The sequence below is a fragment of the Chanodichthys erythropterus genome, chromosome 19 (genome assembly GCF_024489055.1).
Source record: "Chanodichthys erythropterus isolate Z2021 chromosome 19, ASM2448905v1, whole genome shotgun sequence".
Classification (NCBI taxonomy): Eukaryota; Metazoa; Chordata; class Actinopteri; order Cypriniformes; family Xenocyprididae; genus Chanodichthys; species Chanodichthys erythropterus.
Window position 1 is genome coordinate 30,429,671 of NC_090239.1, and position 19,917 is coordinate 30,449,587.

At 36.5% G+C, this 19,917-nt stretch overlaps 1 protein-coding gene across 2 annotated transcripts; it reads right to left on the minus strand.

Moving 5' to 3' along the window:
• Window positions 1-418: 418 nt before the first annotated feature.
• Window positions 419-12,332, minus strand: atxn7l3b (ataxin 7 like 3b). Of its 2 annotated transcripts, none has more exons than XM_067369682.1 (8): window positions 12,090-12,332; window positions 11,326-11,446; window positions 10,956-11,088; window positions 5,575-5,746; window positions 5,365-5,462; window positions 5,197-5,219; window positions 4,805-4,850; window positions 419-2,080 (listed from the first exon to the last, which is right to left on the minus strand). In XM_067369682.1, the coding sequence occupies exons 2-8, from the start codon at window positions 11,374-11,376 to the stop codon at window positions 2,076-2,078; spliced, it is 528 nt and encodes a 175-aa protein (XP_067225783.1). In that variant the 5' UTR covers window positions 11,377-11,446; window positions 12,090-12,332; the 3' UTR covers window positions 419-2,075. The 2 variants fall into 2 exon arrangements, with proteins under 2 accessions (XP_067225783.1, XP_067225782.1); XM_067369681.1 differs by having other exon boundaries at window positions 422-1,415.
• Window positions 12,333-19,917: the final 7,585 nt, after the last annotated feature.

Below are 19,917 nucleotides of genomic sequence, written 5' to 3' on the forward strand. Positions count from 1 at the left end.
GTCTAAACGGGAATATTCAGACACAAGGTCAGTGCTGTTGTACTAAATATCAGAACTCCTGGACTGAAGCTCATACAGTCAATTCTGAGGACCAGAACTATCTGTATATACAAAACTTTGGCTTATTTTGGAACTATTTTCATTGGCAACTAAGAAATATACATATTACTTGGCAAAGCCTCAAACATTGCATTTTACCATGGGACGCACAAACTGTAACAATGTATGTGAGTGGATCCGTTCTGTAATCACCCAGCTCAAACTTCACTTACTTTGAAAAATGATTATTATAAATTTTTGATCCAATTTCATGCAAAATCTCTCTTGGTGGTCCGAAATGAGTGCCTTCACAACACCCACATTTCTGAAATAAATAACTGTAGTACACACATGAAGCATGTTCAGAGTTCTGATTTTTTTTTATTACATGGATGACATGCTCGTAAGCGTATGGCTCACGGTCAGGATAGCAGCATCTTTCACCTAGTCAAATATATATATAAACACACCGTTACAAACAAAGTGAGACCGCACAGGACACTTTACACTGTAAACATCTAATACATAAAAAAAAAAAGAGAAAAGAAAAACAAGTTACAATGATAAAGATATTCTCAAGCCTTAATTCTTTTAGGAGATCTACGCCTCTCTTTATAACCAATAACTTACTATTGAAAAAAAAAAAAAAAAATGTAGTATGATAATATGCTAAAGAACTAGTGACATAACAGTACAAATGTACCACATTTTGGCTATTGAACTACAGAGGAAAGAAACAATTATACTGGGTCATGATTCTCCAAAAAAAAAAAAAAAAATTGTGTAGTAAATACCTGATGGGGAACAGTTCACACTGATTTATGATCTTGATTTGCTATTAATCTTTAACAATTTCATTATTAGATGCAAAATCCTCCCAGAATGAGAAATTACATATGAGAATGTATGCTTTTGAGAGAATCCTGCACCTTAGTTAAGGGAGAGCTCAACTGGCCCAGGTTCTACGACTCGGCTGTTTCTGGCTGCCGATATGATGATCTGAGTTCTAACTTCCTCCCTGAGAGCACCGTGCAAGTTCCTCTATCCTAGATGTGTCATTTTTGAGAGACCAGCCATCAAAGCTGCATGAGCAGGATATGAGAGATTGTGCAAAAATGTCTGAAGACGAAGAAAAAAAAAAGAAGAAAAAAAAAAGAAAAAACTAATGTAAACTGAATGACAGAAGAATTAGTCCACATATCCTCCACTGATCAGCATAATTCAGCTCACACAATCCTGTGATATGGTAAACCGTGTGGCACTGTGGGTAGTGGGTGACTCCTGCTACCCACAGTGTTATTGAGAAAACGTCTCATCTCTTAGCAACACACACGAACTGTCCTGATTCTCCACACGTCGCTTAGGACCCAGCAAAGCTTTAAGAAAATTATTCACCAGACAGTTAATTATAATGTCTTATCTGTTTTTCAATAACTTTCAATGACTTAAACACTGATAGCATACAATATTGCTTGCAAAATTTTTCAACTAGCATGTAAAGCTTTGAAATCGGACATGCGAAATGCACCATAAGAGGCCATTCACAAAGAATCTGTTTTTGCATTCCACTGCGCTACATTTCTATTGGTTTCAATGTAAATATGCTATATGCATGTGTTCGTTGCACTTGTGTCTTATGCAGCGTCACGGCATTCTAAAAACACTGTGCTCAAGTTAAAAGTAGTTCAACTTAAAAAAAAATAAAAATAAAAAAAAAATTTATTTGCGCGTTTCAGTCCGTTATTCAACGCAAAAACGCGTTCTGTGTGAAAGGCCCCAAAAGGCCCCGATACACTTCAAGCAAAATTGAAGAACGTTGAACTTGTGTGATGTAATTTTGAACAAAATCAGGCCAAAACAAAGTTTGTTTGGGGAGTTGAAACAGCTTGTCAAAGCGAACTTTCCGGAAAAGTATGCTCCAGCTAGTGAACCCCTTCGAACTATCAATGGTCCGTGGCGATTACGTAATAGGTAGGTGTGGCTCTGAGGCTCCGCCTTCTTTGACGTGGAAATCTTCTCCAGTTCATTTCTTCTGTTCAGTCTGTCGAAACACTGGAAAGTTGTAATTCTAATTCAAAGTGACACTGACACTGTTTTTTCATGTTTAATACTGTAAAGCATCTAACAATCTATTGTATAAAGTGCTATATAAATAAACATGACTTGAAGTGATGAACTGCTGAGTGATGCAAACATATCCACATCGCTATTATCAGATGCTTTCTTAACTGTCGTTTTCTCACCGCTGTCATTTTTGTAGGTCTGCCCTTGACTAACGATTTTTGTAGTCGACTAGTAGTAGTTCATTTAAGTGATTAGTCGACTAATTCCACAATGTCATTTCAGAACTAGTAACGGAGGCTTGAACATTGAAAGCAGAATAATACCGCTAAAACAGTTATTAATGTACTTGAGAGAGAGAGAGAAAGAGCGTATATGTGAATTAGCCTACCTGAGTGTCTGTGCCTCTCTCATGGCAGCACTGTCTCTGCTAATAGCGAAATGAAACTATAAGTTTATCTACCTCAAGAATCACACAGTTATTACCTCGCTGGGGAGCCATTTTAATGATCGATTCGTCAGAGCAGCGCTGACAAAACGTTTCTGTGCGAGTGTGTGTCCGTACTAACGTTATACAGTACGTGTGTACGTTTGAAAGAGCGAGAGAACACGCTTTCAGGACACAATAAAATGCATTTTATGGCAAAAAACATGACACTAATTTGTCGTTTTCATCCTATAGTTCAATATATTTATTTGCTTGGTCAGTGTCATTGTGGGTTTTGTTTCTTATGCTGTTATAGGCTGTAAGGACCTTATGAAATAACTGAAATCATATGGAAGTGATATGGAACTGTAATGCGGTCAAGACCTACTTTAGTCGTGCGTTTCCCTGAAAATAATTGCACACCTTAGAACGTTGATCAACCAATCAGATTCAAGCATTTAACAGCCCTGTAGTATAAATATATAATACATAGCCTAATCAGCGCTAAAACACACACATAAAAACTTGCCACCAACAAAAGTAATAATGAGATTGTCTAAAGAATTGATAATGTTTTTGGCTGCAGAGATTAAGTCGACCATGCTGACTCATCTCCGCAGTAGTGGATGCGCCTGCACATTTCATATGGATTACATAATCTGAGAATATTTGTTTTCCACTTCAATTGGTTGACAATCACTTGACATTTTAAGCTTTCTATAGATGTATTTCTCATGTCTGTGAGGCAAGTATACACCCAGTTTTGGTTTATTTTTTGACGCACTCAAGTTCACAGAGACAGATGGCAGAAAGCACATAATGTTTGTTTTCTTTATTCATTTTATAAAAGGGATGTTCTTGTTATTGTGAGTTTACACAAATAAAAGTAGACCATTTACAATTGAATTATGTATTACTCTTATCTGAATTATCAAAAATGACGGCATATTTTAAAGGGTTAGTTCACCAAAAAATTCTGTCATTTATTACTCCCCTCATGCCGTTCCACACCCGTAAAACCTTTGTTAATCTTCGGAAAACAAATTAAGATATTTTTGGTTTTTGGCTCAGTGAGGCCTCTATAGGGAGCAATGACATTTCCTCTCTCAAGATCCATTAATGTACTAAAAACATATTTAAATCAGTTCATGTGAGTACAGTGGTTCAATATTAATATTATAAAGCAACGAGAATATTTTTGGTACACCAAAAAAATAAAAAATAAATAACGACTCATATGGTGATGTCTGATTTCAAAACACTGCTTCAGGAAGCTTTGGAGCGTTATGAATCAGCGTTATGAATCATGATTCGGATCACGTGTCAAACCGCCAAACTGCTGAAATCATGTTTTGGCGCTCAGCTGATTCGGCACGCTGATTCATAACGTTCCGAAGCTTCCTGAAGCAGTGTTTTGAAATCAGAGATAACCATATAAGTCGTTATTTTGTTTTTTTTGGCGCACCAAAAATATTCTCGCCGCTTTATAATATTAATATTGAACCACTGAACTCACATGAACTGATTTAAATATGTTTTTAGTACATTTATGGATCTTGAGAGAGGAAATGTCATTGCTCCCTATGCAGGCCTCACAGAGCCATTGGATTTCAACAAAAATATCTTAATTTGTGTTTGGAAGATTAACAAAGGTCTTACGGGTGTGGAATGGCATGAGGGAGTAATAAATGACAGAATTTTCATTTTTGGGTGAACTAACCCTTTAAGTTGTTTTCACTGTTATCAGGGGAAAAAAATGCAAGTGATCGTGCCGGCCATATCTTGCAGTAAGTGTGCTAATATTTCAGCTTCCGCAGAAATACTTGGATATGCTAATAATAGTGCACATTTATCTAGGTTAACGTTAGAGCGAGCAGCCATGTAAAGTTTCTACTAGTACTTACGTTTCAAATGATAAAGCCATATTTGAGGTCGATGGATGGCACACATACAGCAATTTCCACTGTGTGACTTTGCCCTTTTTTTCTGTGACTAACCGACTCAAATTTTTTGGTCGACAAAGCCTCTTCTAGTTGACTAACGATTAGTTGAATATTAGGGGCAGCCCTACATTTTTGTTTTGTTTATTTTGCTATTAAGAGAAAAGTGCGCAATGCATATTAACATATTCATAATCGTTACTCTGAGTAGTATGGGTAAGCGAAGAACAAAAAAAAGAACTTCGCCTTGAGTATATCGGGGCCTTAACACTTGAATATACTGTATACTGAGATTTCAAACAATCGGTTTGTTTTGGATGGACGAGCATATACTTACCATTTTTATGTTTCATGGATTTGGATCTTCTTGGTGAATTTGGATTCTGTACAGAAAGAAAAGAGACATCAAACATTAGCCTGCAGCCAGAATATGCAAATGAAACCAATGAAAAGACATTGTAAAATCAAATTCAGGCACAGTAAGCTACAGTCCAGCACTGATTAGAGAGCTAATGTCTGTATGAACAGCTTGTAGCCAAAACATTATTGTTGATGGGAATTGTGGATAAGAATTCTACACCCTTTAATAAACTAATGCTACAGCTAACTCTATAGCACCAGATTCTGTGGCTACAAATGCAGAGAGGCCATCTAAGAGCAGAAAAAACATCTGTAACAGTAAAACAAACTTACCAAGAGTACAGGTTGTTTCAAAGAATGTAAAAATACCTTATCTGACTTTCTCTTCTTGGCTGAAAAGCAAAATATTGTAATATAATATTAAAATGCAAAAACATTCATAAATAGTTGCAGTCACTATTTATACAATGAAGTTCCTTGAGTGGTTTAGCAATAATTTAGAATATTCCAAAGAAAGGTGATTTATAACGGTCTCACCTTTCTTTTCTGCCCCATAAGACCAGTCATTGTCGTTGACATCATCATTGTCTTCTTGATCGCTCTCTGATTTGTTTGTGTTGTTGCCGCTTGCAATTCTAAATATACATTTATACACACAGACACACATTGCCATCACATGTTACAAAAGTGCAGCACAACAAGCACAACCCTTTATGAACATTTGAAGGTAATGTTTAGTCATAATACCTGCGGTTGGCAATGCGACTGCTGTTGCGGCCCATGCCGAGGCATTTCTCCAGGTGAGGAGCAAAGCGTGAGGCGGCGATGCTCCGGCTGCAGTTGGGACACACACACTCTTTGTTTTTCCACTGGTTGTACACTTGCCCGAAAATGTCTACTCCAGGCTGGTCCACAATTTCTTTAAGAGACACAGTCAAAACGTATTTCAGGTGGATGTTTGGTTAAAGATAGCTTAAATTTGGGTCTGCTCCTCCAAATACCACATCTATCAAGACAGTTCACTCACATTACAATGAATGTGAGAAAATCTGCGTTCTAGCCATGTCGTAATTACCATAACGATTCTGCACTGTAAAAAGCCTTCACGTGATTATAGAACTTGTATTTACAACATGTATACTCGTAATTTTCTGTGAGCAACGACTTGTACCTGCTGTAGCACCTGACCACTGCAGATCTAAGGTGTGTTCGACTTGAAGCGGCGCTGTGCAGATCGATTGGTGCATGACATCAAAGTACCGCAAGAGCGATTGAAAAGCATACAGAGCTTTATTTATGGTAATTACGACATGGTGTGAATGCAACAAAAGTGCAAATAGGCAGAACAAGTCCCACCTTCGAAATACAAGTTGGTATTTATGATTTGGTAAAGTCTGCAGCAGCCATTAGAAGGCTGCCATATTTATGTTTAAAGTCAGCATGAAATAGTCTTTTCTTCTCTATTGTGACATATTGATGTGAAATTACTTCTTGAACAAGGATAAAATGTAGGGTGAGACTTTGTCCATCTGAACTTGATTGGATTGTTGGATAATTGTGGTTTGTTAATGGGTGGGGTATTTTGATTAAAGATTATTGTAAAAATAATCATGTGCACAAATAAATCATTTATAATAAATACTGCAATATTCCAAAAAATAAGAATTGCCAATTTTGCCTTCATGGTGACTTTAAAATGTTTATGGTATAGCTCATATCAAATTTTGTTGCTGATTTGAAATACATGTTATTTAAGTTTGAGAAAGCAGCTGAGAATTCGGTATTTCACTATTTAATAAAATAGAAGTTAAAGCCCGTTCCCACCAAGAACTATACCTATAAAGTAGGGCTGGGAATGTAATTAGATTAATTACGGAAAAAATAACACGTTAATTTAACGTATTTAATGCACAAGTTCTTTAAAGCAGGATGGATTCTGATTGGCTGTCAGTGTTTTTGTCATTCGAAAAACACAAAAAAAGTGAGAAAGTGATTCCGACGATATCGTTTCTCTGTGCCCTTATCTTTATAGTTGTGTTGTGAACTCTGCTATTCTTTTATATATTTAGAACGATTTTTAGAACTATATCTTCATCGTTATAGTCCTTGGTGTGAACGGGCCTTTAGTCTTGAAAAAGCATCGGATACATTGCAAATGGTGACTGGGTGTGTTCACACTTGTCATGTTTGGTTCGATTGCTCGGTTAGTGTGGTTCATTTGAACATATGTGAACGCTGCCATCTGAACCCTTGTGCGCACCAAACAAGCGGACCGAGACCTCTGAAAAGATGGGTCTTTGTCCGCTTCCAAACGAACTCTGGTGCGGTTCGAATGATATATGAATACAACACGGAAAAACTGTAAGACGAGACCCTAAAAAGGACAAGCCACGCAATATCACGTTCATATCGCAGATGAATCGCCTTCGATAATGAACGCGATATTGTGTAGCTTGTCAGTGAACTACGGCTCTGTCTATTAAATGCCGCTCCATTTGAAAGCAGGTGATGGCGATTTAGCGGTAATCAGGGAACCGGCTTTACTGACGAAATGCGCGTGACAATCGCATGCGATATATCGGTCAGCCCTAGTCTCCACACAGCAGATTGTTTGTGTGTGTGACGGATGGATTCCCGCCGCTGTTTTGACTACTTTACATATTTTAAGGCAGGAACACACCAAGCCGATGGTCGGCCGTCGGGCAGTTTTTGTTCGTCGGCCGACTAAGTTTTCTCAGTGTGTTCCGCACCATCAGCTAAAGTTGATCCTCGTTGGCTTTTTTTTGGCCGATTCAAAATGTTGAATCGGCGTCAGAGCTCATCGGGCCATCTGATCATTCTGATTGGCTGTTCAGCTACAGCCACCTGCTGGTTCGGAAAGGCATTTCATCTCACGCAGGTTCAGAACTGACATGCTACTTGGCCGTTGGCTGTTTAACGTCGGTTTGATGTGTCAGGGAAACTTTGGACACAGACACTGGTGACATGAGCCAACCCCACAGTCTGCTTTCTTCTCAACTAGTTCATCGCCGTCGGCTTGGTGTGTTCTGGCCTTAATAAGCTCTTCACGAGTTCCCAGCTGGCTAGAATACCATCACATGCAGGCTACACACACACACAATGAGCGCATTTATCTCAGCACACAGCATTGTTTTGGATGTTCTGTAAGTTCCGTCTCAAAATAGGCAATACGTCAAAATCATGCCAATCACGTTGTGAATGTATCCCTATGCCTTAAGGTTCGGTATCTTTTGGTTCAGTGATAAAATTGCCAATCTGAACGCTAATCGGACCAGGACTACATTTTTTTTTTTCCCTTTGGTCCGGACCAATTGAACCAAACGAGCCTAACTACAGGTGTGAATGCACCCTTAGTGAACTGATTTCTCTTAAAAGGGACTTTAGTTGTAAGAATTTAGCCGTTTTGGATTATAGTACTTCTACGGCTTTTTGGAGCTTGAGCGAGCCTTAACATTTGGTTCGATTGCTCGCTCGGTCAGAATCAGAGTTTTGATCCCCCCTCGCCCTGCTGGATTGTTTCACTGTATTTTTGATTGTGTAGTATGTATGCATCAAAGTGGCAATTGTTTGCCCCTGTTGCTAGGTAAGAACCACACAGGAGAAGGCGGTAAAATGTATAACATTCCTCGCCTCACTTCAAACCTTTGGTTTTGTCAACACTACAGCGTCTATCTGCCGCAAATGTACTGCAAATGTTCTAAAGAACATGGGAGTCTGTTTCTGCTGAAGGAGAGAAGAAATGAGATACACATTCTCTTTGCTTGCAGTATGTCAATCCTGCTTGTCAGAAAAGTGATTGAGATAACACACAAATATAAAGTTTTACCGATTCATACTTCTTCAAAAGTGGTTCAATTCCACAATTTAGTATGATTGCGTTCATATCAGCAGCGAACTGAACCGAAGTTCACATGAACCGTACGTACCCCAGATCTCCTTTTTAAAGCGAACTTTCCACCTGGTATTAAGATGTGTTTTAGTGGATCAGACGTTTTGAGCTTGTCCACTTTCGACCACTTCCAAAGGTAGTCGAGAATGCATTCGACCGAATTGCTGTTGTAGTAGAAACGCATGAGTGGTTAAAAGTGTTCGAACAGCCACTAAAGACCACCTACTCTCCCCCTACTGACCTAATGAGTAAACTTTATGGAAAGCATGCTAGATGGGATTTAAACTTTGTTGGCTGAAGACCCAAGTTTGGTTTGAAGACGAAAAACGTACCAAGCACAATGTACCAAGCGCTCTGTATGTTTTTCCATCGTCTCCAGGCACCAATTTTCTTTTTTTGGGTGAACAATTCCTTTACGGCACCAGGTTGTGTCACATTTATCATTGTTCACAAATTTTCATGGTCAAAATCTAGTGCTCAATTAGAATCTACGTGTTCATGAATTTCATGTGAAGGTGAAAGGTTTTCCCACGCAGATTTTATAGAAAGTTCAAGTTGGTCACTCAAATTCATACTGTTGACCAACAAAAAGCTGCCTGGTTTGAAAGTAACTCGTGTGAGCTGTGCTTCATACATTGCTACAATAGCCCATTTTGCCAGAGAAAATTTTGCAAAAATTTCACTAATGTGAAGTTTAAAATCTGCTTTAAAATCATTATCAAAATGAACATCAATCATGCTTATATGTGTAGCTATGTTTTTACATAGTAATTGCAGTTTATAAGGTAAAATATGAATTTTTTGCTCGTGGAGGCATTTATTAACCCACTGGAGTCATATGGATTACTTTTATGATGGATGGATGCGCTTTTTGGAGCTTAAAAAAAAAAAAAGATGATATTTAATGCGATTACAAACCTGGGAAGAGCCAGGATATTAATTAATATAACTCTGATTGTGTTCAGCTGAAAGAAGAAAGTCATATACACCTAGGATGGCTTGACGGTGAGTAAATTATGGGATAATTTTTTGGTGAATTATTCCTTTAACATAGATGTGTGTTTAGGATCATTGTCATGTTGGAAATGTGCACGACGAACAAGGGCATGGAGTGATGGTAGCATCTTCTCTTTCAGTATAGAGCAGTACATCTGTGAATTCATGATGCCATCCCTCGACACCAGCAGCGCTCATGCAGCTCCACATAAGGACACTGCCGCCACCATGTTTCACTGTAGGCACCATACATTTTTCTTTGTATTCCTCACCTTTGTGACACCATACAGTTTTGAAGTCATCAGTTCCAAAAACATTTATCTTGGTCTCATCACTCCAGAGTATAGAGTCCCAGGAGTCTTCATCTTTGTCAGCATGGGCCCTGGCAAACTCTAGGCTGGCTTTTTTTGTGCCTGGGCTTTAGGGATGTGGACAGCACCCATGCATGCCATTCCTCTGCAGTGTACGCCGTATTGTGTCACGAGAAATAGTCACCCCAGTTTGGCTTTCTACTTCTTTAGATAACTGCAGTGAACTTGAATGCCGATTTTCTTCAACCCTTCTCATCAGAAGACGCTCATATTGAGGTGTTAACTTCCATGGACGACCTGGATGTCTCTGTGAGACGGTTGCAGTTAAATTTTTGTACCACTTTTGCTACAGTATTCTGACTGAAAAGTAAAGCTTTGCTGCTCTTCTTGTAGCTTCACTTTTCTGGTGTAAAGAAATTATGTTCTTTCTTAGGTCTTGTGACAAATTTTCCTCCATGTGGTGCCATTGCTGACAGCATGAAACGGGAAGGGGTTTTAACGCCCTTTTATAGTCAGCTGTCTGCTGGACACCTGTGTAATGAATAATCACTCACCTGTGGTTGAATTCTTATTAAATTAGACATTTGTAGTCTAAAATTTCATTTTTGCATCACGCTAATTTGAGTAAAAGTGAAAAATGTGTCTAAGTTATATTATTAACCTTACTTTCATGTTAGAAGTTAAACAGATGTTATATTAAACTTAGTCTTGTCAACATTTTGGAAATTGTTTTTGTGTTCATTGAGATACTGTTTAAAATGTTACTTTTCAAAGGGGGTGTACTCATTTACGCTGAGCACTGTATGTGCTAAATTTGAATATTGCATAAAACAATTTGTGAAATAAAGCAGTTTCCATCCATGTGTTTAAGAGAACAATCATTTGATTGCCATAATTAAGAAACGTCTTACCAAAGTCTTTCATACTCTCCTGGTCTGTGTCATCCAGGAAAAAGTATCCCTGTTTGACAGCCCTGTGAACTTCAAAACAAAGACCCAAACAGGCATCTTCCACCAGGTCAGACAGGATCTCTTGAGCAAAGCCCTGAGGGTGAAGATGCAACACATGCAAGCGTTAATGCGCTTGAATCGCACTGTAACCTTCAGAAGCGTGAACATCATATTCACATCGCGCTCACTGGACACAGCTGTGAAAACCAATGAAATGAGTGTAAAACGTATACCATGAGAGACGAGCTTCATAACACACCCGCATAAGGGTTTGTTTATTCAACACTGATCCAATTATAAAGAATATGATATTTGAAAAACAAAGGCTCACCTCCATCTTACTGTTGTCCATACTGGACAGAGACACGTCCTCCATTTTCATTTGCAAAAGCTCCAGGAGAAAGCACTGCTGTCTACATGCTGTAGTGCAGCAGTCATGGGCTGAGGAGAGGCTGAAACAACAACAACCCAAACAAAGGAAGACAAACACAGACACAGGCAGGGAATGAGACAGCAATATATGATCCCGGCTGTATTTATAAAGGCAGACAAAAAAGTCATCAACGTGTATTTCAGGATTTACTGATAATATTATGAACAAACGAATACATAAATGATACACACCGCTGTAAAAAACTGCAAGAAGAGTGAGTGATACTCCATGCATTGCCTCGAATTAGAGCCGTTTACACTGCATACAGCAAACACTCGAATATCATATCGCAACGATTAAGGCCGTTTCATATTAACAAGGTTAACAGATAACATATAATGTTGTTAATCGATGATTGATCACGATAACACGTACATCCCGTCTCGCCTTCACTAAAATAACAGGGTACGTTCAGAAGCGTGGACACAGATAAACTAAAATGCTGTAAGATAATAAATGAGGTATGTTATTATAAAATATAATTGATGCCAAAATGACATTATTATAAAGACTTTTACAGGATAAGATTTGCGTCCACGGGCTTGGATAGCCGCCCTCGAATTTTGAGTTTTAAGAGGTTATACTTTATACTGCCTGCTAAAATCCCAACACAGACTGTGGCGTGATTTATATTGTATTATATGGACATTACTGTCACTCACCAGCTCTGGAATGGAGGCTGTTACTGTTGTCGGTCTGTTCACTGCACTGACTGAAGCTGCTCATCTGATCAAATCAATAATGAAATCTGATAGGAATCTACTAGTTCTTTGTCCCATTAAAGGTTTGCGCATGAAAGGGAACACGTACAAAAGGTCCAAATAGACATTTCCCTTAAAGTATTTCCTCACAGACAAAACAAAGTTCCACATTCAGCGTTCTATCTCTTATCCCCGTCTGCAGACTTCCATTTCCCTTCACCCAGACCTGACCAATCAATCCTCGTTCATCTTGTTCTGAAACGCCTCACTGCTGAATCGTCTAGCCAGGTCTAAGAGAAGGAAAATGGGATTCTTATCTTGTCGTATCTGCTACATACTACTATAAGATAAATGTTAGATATTTATAAATTCTTATACAAAAATATAACAAAATTTAAAAAAAATTAACTAAAATGAAAATATAAAATTCAAAATAATATTAATAAAAACTATAATAGTATCTCACGGATACTAAAAATAACACTGATTCATTATGTTTTGCTTTGTTATTTGAAATCTTACCTGCTAGTGATTTATCTTTAAGTAAGCTGAGAGCCATATTAAAGCGTACTGTGCGTCTGCAACCATATTAATTCACATGTATGAATATCTATATCTGCTAGTATTTAGCATTTTACAGAATTTAGTATGTTAGATAATTCTGCACATGGTAAATAAAAAGTATTGGTTAAAATATTATTGGTCACCAGAGAAACTCTACCAAAATGCCTATGGTTAGAATTGCCTATGGTTTCCCATGTTACAACATTCTGTTGATGGTGACTATAGCAAATAGCAAAACAACAAACTATTAGGCTACTAGGCGTACATTATTTCGCATTAGCAGAATTTATTATATATATATAATAATATATAAGTGCTGGTCATATAATTAGAATATCGTGAAAAAGTACATTTTTTTATTGTAAATTATTTTTAAAAATGAAACTTTCATATATTCTAGATTCCCTACATGTAAAGTAAAACATTTCAAAAGTTTTTTTTTTTTTTTTTTTTTTTAAATCTTGATGATTAGAGCGTTCAGCTCATGAAAGTCCAAAATCCAGTATCTCAAAATATTAGAATATTTCCTAAGATCAATCAAAAAATGGATTTTCAAAACAGAAAAGTTCAAGTTCTTTAAAGTATGTTCATTTGTACACTCAATACTTGGTTGGCAGCGCACATTACAGCAAATGACTTGCTCCTAGCACAAATTACAGCATCAGTGAAGTGTGGCATTGATCAGCCTGTGGCACTGCTGAGGCACTACTGAGCCTTCAGATCATCTGTATATTGTTGGATCGACTGTTTCTCATCTTTCTCTTGAAAATATCCCATAGATTCAGGGGTCATGCATGTTGGCTGGCCAATAAAACACAGTAATATCATGGTCAGCAAACCACTTGGAAGTAGTTTTTGCACTGTGGGCAGGTGCTAAAGTCCTGCTGGAAAAGGAAATCAGCATCTCCATGAAGCTTGTCAGCAGATGGAAGCATAAAGTGCTCCAAAATCTCCTGGAAGATGGCTGCATTGATTTTGCACTTGATAAAACACAATGGACCAACACCAGCAGACGTCACGGGCCCCCAAATCATTACTAACTTCAGAAACTTCCTAACTTCAGAGTCCTTCAGACTCTGGACCATGATTTCAACATGAAATGCAAAATTTACTTTTATCTGAAAAGAGGACTTTCGACCACTGTTCACTGTCCAGTTCTTTTTCTCCTTAGCCCAGGTAAGATGCTTCTGACGTTGTTTCTGTTTCAGAAGTCGCTTGGTAGTCCTTTCCCTGAAGATGTCTGAGTGTGGTGACTCTTGATGCGCTGACTCCGGCTTCATTTGACTAATTGTGAAGTTCTCCCAAGTGTCTGAATCGGCTTTACTTGACAGTATTTTTAAGCTTTGTGGTCATCCCTGTTGCTTGTGCACCTTTGCCTACCCAATTTCTTCCTTCTAGTCAAGTTTGCATTTAATATGCTTTGATACATCACACTGTAAACAGCCACCACATTCAGTACTGACCATCTGTAACTTACTCTCTTTGTGGAGGGTGTCAATGATTGTCTCCTGGACCATTGCCAAGTCAGCAGTCTTCCGCATTAGTGTGGTTTCAAAGAACAAGAGATACCCAGAATTTATACTGTAGGGATGGTCATTTAATGAAACTCAAATGTAAATATTCCAATATTTTGAGATACTGGATTTTGGACTTTCATTAGCTGTACGCTCTAATCAAAAAATAAAAAAAATATATATAAATAAATAACTTTTGAAAAGTTTTACTTTACATGTAGGGAATCTAGTATAAATGAAAGTTTTATTTTTAAAAATAATTTACAATAATAAAATGAACTTTTTCATGATATTCTAATTATATGACCAGCACCTCTCTCTCTCTCTCTCTCTCTCTCTCTCTCTCTCTCTCTCTCTCTCTCTCTCTCTCTCTCTCTCTCTCTCTATATATATATATATATATATATATATATATATATAGTGCTGCAGTGCATGCTATTTTTTATTTAGTACTGTCCAGAGTAAGATATTTTACATAACAAAATGTTTACATTTTAATCTTCAGATTTCCAGCATTTTGCATATTTGAACCCTTTCCAGCAGTAACTGTATGACTTTGAGATTCATCTTTTCACACTGAGGAAAACTGAGGGACTCAAACACAACTATTAAAAAAGGTTCAAACATTCACTGATGCTCCAGAAGGAAACACGGTGCATTAAGAGTCAGGAGTGAAAACCTTTTGGACAGGATAAGATGTCCAAATTTTCTTATTTTGTTTAAATATCTTTCTTTTTTTTTCATTTAGTACTGCCCTTTGGATGCAACAGAAGACACTTAAATGTTTGCCAGAAGACAAATTAAGTACAATATTCCTTGATCTTCAAATTCAAAAAGTTAATACTTCATGCATTGTGTTTCCTTCTGGAGCATCAGTGAATGTTTGAACCTTTTCTCAAAATCTCAAAATCATACGGTTACTGCTGGAAATGGTTCAAATATGCAAAAGATGCTTGAAAACTGAAGAATTTTTTAGACTGGAGGATTTTTTTGAAGAATATTGGGCAGTTTAACTGTTCAGGACAAACAAGCGACTCATGAACAACCATCACAAAACAAAAACGACACACAGTATTAAGAATCAAGGGGTTCATAAACTCTTGAATTCAGCTATTTTTATTTTTATGTAAACATCTTTAAAGTAAAATATCTTATTCAGGACAATACAAAATAAAAAATGACATGCATTTTGTATGATCTCTCTTATTTTGTTAAAATTATTCACATTTTCACAGATTCTGCAAGTGGTTCACAATCCTTTAAGCAGCACTGTATATGAAGAGGTACTTGAAGAGTGCTTGAATTATTGAAAGACAATATATATATGAAATTAGTGTTTAATTTTAATTTTATTGATAAACAATCTTTTTCACACAAAATTAACGCTGCTATATGCTGTCTGATATAGATATAGTTCCATTTCACATGGCTTTGAGAGTGATATTGCTCATATATAAATATCTGAGTAAATGATACAGCTTTCATTCTTCAGGTCAATCATATGTTTATGGGAGAAAAAAAAAGCAGTTTGAATAAGGAAAGCAGTATCTTTGTCATAGTATCCTTTCAATGCTTAAAGTTAACACAGTCATTGCATGTGCTGCATTATTTGTATCATTCTGTTTTGTTTATTTTTATTTATCTATTTACCTTTTTTTATTATTTTAAAAGATAATAAAGATATTGTTTGATAAGTGAGATCTCTGATTGTAGTCCTTGAAAACCAAAAAAGCAGTATTTTTGTCGAATCAGCGGTTCAGAGCGCCAAAGTCACGTGGTTTCAGTAGTTTGGTTGTTTGACACGCGATCCAAATCATGATTCGACACGCTGATTCATTATGCTCTGAAGCTTCCTGAAGCAGTGTTTTGAAATCGGCCATCACTAAATAAGTCGTTTTTTTTTTTTTTTTTTGCCGCACCAAAAATATTCTCGTCACTTTATATTAATATTGAACCACTGTACTCACATGAACTGATTTAAATATGTTTTTTAGTACCTTTATGGATCTTGATAGAGGAAATGTCATTGCTGGCTATGAAGGCCTCACGGAGCCATCGGATTTCAACTAAAATATCTTAATTTGTGTTCCGAAGATTAACAAAGGTCTTACGGGAGTGGAACTGCATGAGGGTAAGAAATAAATGACAGAATTGTCATTTTTGGGTGAACTAACCCTTTAATTTTAACATAAAATCTTGATGTTGCCAAATAACATGAACATTTTTGACATAAAGTACATATAAAGGTCAATTACTGTTGGGGACATGAGCTGGAGGAGACTGAACCTGCTGATCTTCAGCTGAGAGGACATCAGGACCACTGCTGCGAGGTTCCTGAAGACCATGTTTCTCTACAGAACAGCTCATGTGCTGTAGAGCATCCTGATCTAAAGGGCACATTCACCAAAAGCTGGTTTCAGTCAAATATTATTGTTTATGGCATACTTATAGTGATTCTTCAGTGCTTCTGTGTTTGGAAAATGTTAGATGTAAATGATAAAATTATCCTAAGGGACATTAACGTTCCCCTATAATTAATTAAAAAGAATATTTCTTAGCTGAATATGAAGACGAGACGTTTTAATGTACAGAGCTCCAGTAAACAAAAACCACACTGGCATTCACATCACATGAGATTCACCTTCAGTACTTCTCTGCCATGCCGGCGCAGTACCCTGGTCCTCCACTTTTACTTTCTGACCTGAGCAGGCTCTCAGGTTAGAGTCATATTTTGACTTCAGTGAAAGTTACATTAATAGCCTATGCCACGAGATGGCGGCAAAGACTGTCTTTATGAATGAGTCAGTCAGTCGCAAAGACTTTTGTATTGAAACAAAGATGTTGTTTTTACATTAAACAGGTTAAATTAGTGATTATGAATTAAGATTAACCTGAAGATTATCAGCTAGATGCAGGTAATACACTCACTCAGGCGATCTCTCTCTCATAATACTCTACATATTACAATGAGTTTCAATGAAGTGACTCAAAGTTACGCGTTCTAAAGTGTAACCGAGGCTTGGGTTCAACTGTTAAAGGGTTAGTTCACCCAAAAATGAAAATTATGTCATTAATTACTCACCCTCAGGTTGTACTGCTCAAGTGTGCTGCTTATACTGAGCCAGCATTCGGACGTAAAAACAGAAGCCTTCACTGTACTTACTGGCAACTGCGTAAGGATAATAACAGGGAAGAGATTGTTGAATAAAGTCGTTATTTTTATTCATTTATTTTGTGCACAAAAAGTATTCTCATTGCTTCATAAAATTAAGATTTAACCGCTGCAGTCACATCAATGATGTCTTTAGTTCCTTTCTGGACCTTCAAAGTGGTGATTATGCCATCTATAAACGAGTCATATTCCTCTCGGATTTCATCAAACATATCTTAATTTGTGTTCCGATCATGAACGAAGGTCTTACAGGTGTGGAACGACATGAGGGTGAGTAATTAATGACAGAATTTTCATTTTTGGGTGAACTATCCTTTTAACTGTAAACTTAAAACTTAAACTCAAACTGTAAGATTTGAATCCACACTCATGCCGTCAAACTGTTGAATAAATGCAATATCACGAATCACAGCCGTGCTGATATGTGTTATATTGCTCATATATATATATATATATATATATATATATATATATATATATATATATATATATATATATATATATATATGCCAGTTTTATGTAGTGTCACATTGGCTGTTTTGTCTTTTCTTTACCTGTAACATGTAAAGGAAATAAGCTTATATGTTGTTTGATGTAGATCTATCTGACAGCACAAAATATAGGGGAGAGTGGGGTAAGATGAGCCAGTGGGTAAGTTGACCCACCTCCTGTATCTTGGCAACTATACCATTTTATTGTCATGTGACCATATATTTTAGAACCTCCCATCATTTCTGCCAGACTGTGAAAAGGAGAAGCACATGGGTGGAGTGGAAGTCGCTTATTTACTTTAAAAATTTTAACATTATGGATGTAAAGGCTGTTTCATTAAAGCAAATTTGTCCAGGTCTAAAAATATTTATGATGCATATTGGTGATTTAACAACGTATAAAACCATGCAAGTCATTTAGCCAAATATTATTCTGAATTGGTAAGCTAGCTGGCTTTTCCTAAAATGGCAGCTATGGGGCAAAGTGAGCCAAATGCTGTGGGGTAAATTGAGCCAGTGTTTTAACTTACCCCACCATAAGGCGATGAATTTAAGTTAAATCTGAAGTATAAACTAGTGTCATTTCAATGTAATATTACACTGTAATTACATGTAATATTACATATTACAAAATTACACTGGTTTAGTTTATCTTTATTTTCGAGTTTATTTGATAGGAATAGTGTACAAGTACACCAAATCCTTCTCTGATACGTACCAGAAGATGTTTAATCATATATATCTTAACACCTGTAGTCCCTAATGGCCTAACATGGTCGACATTGCAGAAAAACTACCATGTCAAGAAACTTTTGACCAAAATGTTTATTAGTTTCAGTGACATTAATTCTTATTTAGTTTTTATTTAATTTTACTCATCAAACTCTCTGTTTAGTTTGTTTATGGGAAAGTTAGATCTTTTATGTTCAACATATTGTTTCAGAAATGTAATTAAAGATACTGAAATTTCAACTTAATTTAGTTGGTTTTATGTTGTTAAATTGAGCTTTAAAAAAGGAAATATTTGTAAAAGGAAAATTAATTATTAAATTGGTTTTTAAAATAGGTACATCAGCTTAAAAATTTCACATGGGTTTGATTCAGATTCAGTTAGATGGTCAGTTTACACCCACCTGCTGACTCGGTTCAACTTACCCCTAACCTGGGGTAAATTGAGCCAGAGGAACACTTTTTTAAAGAAGCCATATTTTTAGAACCCTTTGTCATAGATGTATTCTGATCATTTAAAATTATAGGGACCATCCTGAAATTACTTTAAATACTTTCATTGTACTTCTGCCTTAATTTCCCTTATCTCGAGGACCACATAAGTAAAAAGTGGCTCATCTTACCCCACTCTCCCCTATGCATTTAAGAAATACACTGCAGGTCAAAAGTTTGGAATAATTAAGATTTTTGTTTATGAAAGATCATTACTAGTCCAGTAACATCTGGACTTGTAATAGCACATCTTTTTATGAGGGGCAAAGCAAATCTTCTCCTCCAACAAAAAAAAAGCATTTGTAAAAAAATACCTACATTAATCATTTCTTTAAAATGGTAACACTTTAAAATAAGCTTCATTAGTTAACATGAACTAATAATGAACTTATACAGCATTTATTCATCTTTGTTAATGTTAATTTCAACATTTACTAATACATTATTAAAATCTTGTTAACATTAATGCACTGTGAACTAACATGAACAAACAATGAACAACTGTATTTTCACGAACTAATGTTAACGAAGATTATTAAATACAGTAACAAATGTATTGCTCATGATTAGTTCATGTTAGTTAATACATTAACTAATGTTTAACTAATGAACCTCATTGTAAAGTGTTACCGTGCATTTTAAAGACCTTCATAATGCAGTACCTTACTCAAAATTAGTGCAAAAGATATAAAAGGCACATTTAAATTTTGCATGTCATGATGACATGTCATCTTGTAAGAACTGAAATGGACCATTATAATAACAATTTACAGACAGAAAAACCACATACACCAGTAAAATCATTTTAATTTATCATTTTTATCAAA